Source organism: Sinocyclocheilus grahami, unplaced genomic scaffold (assembly GCF_001515645.1).
Source record: "Sinocyclocheilus grahami isolate Dianchi unplaced genomic scaffold, SAMN03320097.WGS_v1.1 scaffold1255.1, whole genome shotgun sequence".
NCBI classification, from domain to species: domain Eukaryota; kingdom Metazoa; phylum Chordata; class Actinopteri; order Cypriniformes; family Cyprinidae; genus Sinocyclocheilus; species Sinocyclocheilus grahami.
In genome coordinates, this window is record NW_015506434.1 from 88,917 (window position 1) to 91,491 (window position 2,575).

The 2,575-nt window shown below is 35.6% G+C and overlaps 1 protein-coding gene across 1 annotated transcript in view; it reads left to right on the top strand.

Annotated features, from left to right (window-relative positions):
* The window catches only part of hmgcrb (3-hydroxy-3-methylglutaryl-CoA reductase b), a 20,294-nt gene extending 17,719 nt beyond the window's left edge, over positions 1 to 2,575 (top strand). Inside the window, exons 18-19 of the mRNA XM_016254504.1 lie at positions 1,386 to 1,540; positions 2,221 to 2,575. Of these exons, the coding sequence (XP_016109990.1) occupies positions 1,386 to 1,540; positions 2,221 to 2,272 (207 nt within the window). The 3' untranslated portion in view covers positions 2,273 to 2,575. The remainder of the gene's footprint in view (positions 1 to 1,385; positions 1,541 to 2,220) is intronic.

Sequence of the window (2,575 nt, forward strand, 5' to 3'; positions counted from 1 at the left end):
GATTCGATGCAATGGAGAAAATATGATCACTTTTAATGCCTCGAGGCCTGTTTCATAAAACAAGTTAACCAAATAAGCCAGGCTTATTTCAGTTAGTCTGACTCGTCATCAAATTATTTGGTTCCATAAAGCAAATTTAACATAGGTCTAGATCAAGCTAGTCACTGTGGCAACTCATGCTGGGAAACTGACCTGGTCTAAAGCAGGCTAACTGTCAGGCTAAGCTGAGTTCCTCTAACACTGACCAATAGGAACCCAATGATATTACCACTCTCTCACAAACTGTTATTTGACCATTTTTTTGTATAGTTTTTGCAGCCTTTCTCTCAGGTTTTATGACAGCTGTACCTTTTATAGTTTGCAGAACATTAGAACACTACAACCTAAAATTGCTCTTTAAAGCATTAAAATAACTAAACTAAAAGTTAAAATCACTGAATTAAAAATGAAAATAAATAATAAAGAAAATGACTTTTAACTGCTATAAGAAGCACACATGAACTCATTTGAGCTTAGTAATTAGTACTGTAGCTTACATTTGATTTACCCATTACACTAGACCACTTACAGTTACTGCTATCATAAAAATACACTTATATGAAGGTTTAAAATTCTACAAAAGACACATTTAATGTCCAACAACAAATATTTTTGCAAAATGTATATTTTACTCGAATTATTGCGCTCCTATTCGATTGCGCTCTGTCTGTTTAACGTGCATGCGCGCAGCTCTCGCATGCCTCGCCCACTCCTGACAGCAAAATGGATATGTTTGCATGACTTTCTGACATTTACAGATGAAAAAAATATACCTGTGACATGTCAGTTATGCAGTGAGGAAAACACAACGTCTCAAATGCATTAAACGGCACAGATATATTCGCTGTTTGCGATGGTGGATCGATTTGATCCATGATCAACATTAAGAGCTGCTTAAGAACAAGCGTGCACAAATTAGTGAGATTGTGTGAACTTATTTATGGAACCGCTTTAGCCCTGATTGATTTGTTAGGTTTTGGACTTTAATCCCAGTTTAATCCCAGTTGAGAGAGAGCGCGCTTGAGAAACATTTTAGAGAGAAGAAATCAATCTACATATAAAATATTGGTCACAGATTATTGATCACTTTCTAAACAATGAAAGTATAGCGCATCCACTAGTAATTATATATTAATAAATCGTTTTTTACAGATGCAAATATGTTATCGCATATTTATTTATTTTAGTTATTGCATCGTTAACTTTTTTTGATGATGCACTGAGCGAATCGGGGAATCTTCCCATCCCTGACACACACACACACACACACACACACACACACACACACACACTCTCGAACAACACGAGGGCTGTAGATGAGCTAAATGCTGTGCTGTGTTGATCAGATGTTGGGTGTTCACGGCTCCAGTGATCAGTGTCCCGGTGAGAACTCGCGGACGCTGGCGCGGATCGTCTGTGCCACAGTGCTGGCAGGAGAGCTCTCTCTGATGGCCGCTCTCGCCGCCGGACACCTCGTCAAGAGTCACATGACTCACAACAGGTACAACACACACCTGCATCTGTAACTGCGCTTCTCAGCTCTCTCCAGATCCCTTGCCTGCAACTCCAGTTATCATGAGGGCCTTAATTAGCTTGTTCAGGTCTCTCATTCTTTCATTTCTATGAACACAAACTTCTTTTACTTCTTTTTTTATATACTATATATTGGTGACCATTAAAGTTATCTTTTTAATTAATAAGTCTCATATCAGAAACAAGATTTATTTTTAAATACAAAATGATATATAGCTATTCAACTTTATACTTATAGTTTATTGTATTAATATATTTATTAATAACAACCTGATTACATTACATTGATGTTTGAAGATTTTTTTTAATTCTATACATCCATGACCATAAGTGTTTTCTTTTTAATTAGCAATCAGTCTGTTTAAACACAAATATTAGAAATATTTTATATATAAATATTTAATATTTGAACTAATATAGTAAACATTGTTTTCCCCTTAATTGCTTATTAAAAATTATTCAGTTTATAGAATATATATATATACTAACATCATTTGACATTGTTTCTTTCCAAATTGCCTAGTAATATTACAAATATTTAATTTATAGTATTAATATAAATATATATATATATATAAATTACAATATGATAATATTTAATTATATTGTATGGTTTAGATACTGAAGTGCTTTTACTCTCTCTAACAGGTCAAAAGCCAATCTACTAGAGAGTGAACTGCAGCCAAAGGAAGCGTCATGAAGGACAGAGAACTCTGGGAAACGGAGTCTGTGTGGTTCTCATGTTTATTCTCAGGGCATCTGAAGACACGGCTGCAGGAGTGACAGATGTCTGGAGGAGCTCTCTTCTGTCAAGCTGCTGGGAAATACTAATGCTTGACGTTTTGTAAGGCGACTGCACGAGTAAATGAGCGAGATGCTCCTGCGTTTCACTGAATCTGTGTCCGTTTAGTCTTGCACGAAAATCCAAAAAAGATTTGTCAAAACCTGGTACAAGCTGAAGTCAAAGCACAGCAACGTTTTTATCACTTGATGGTAAAAATGC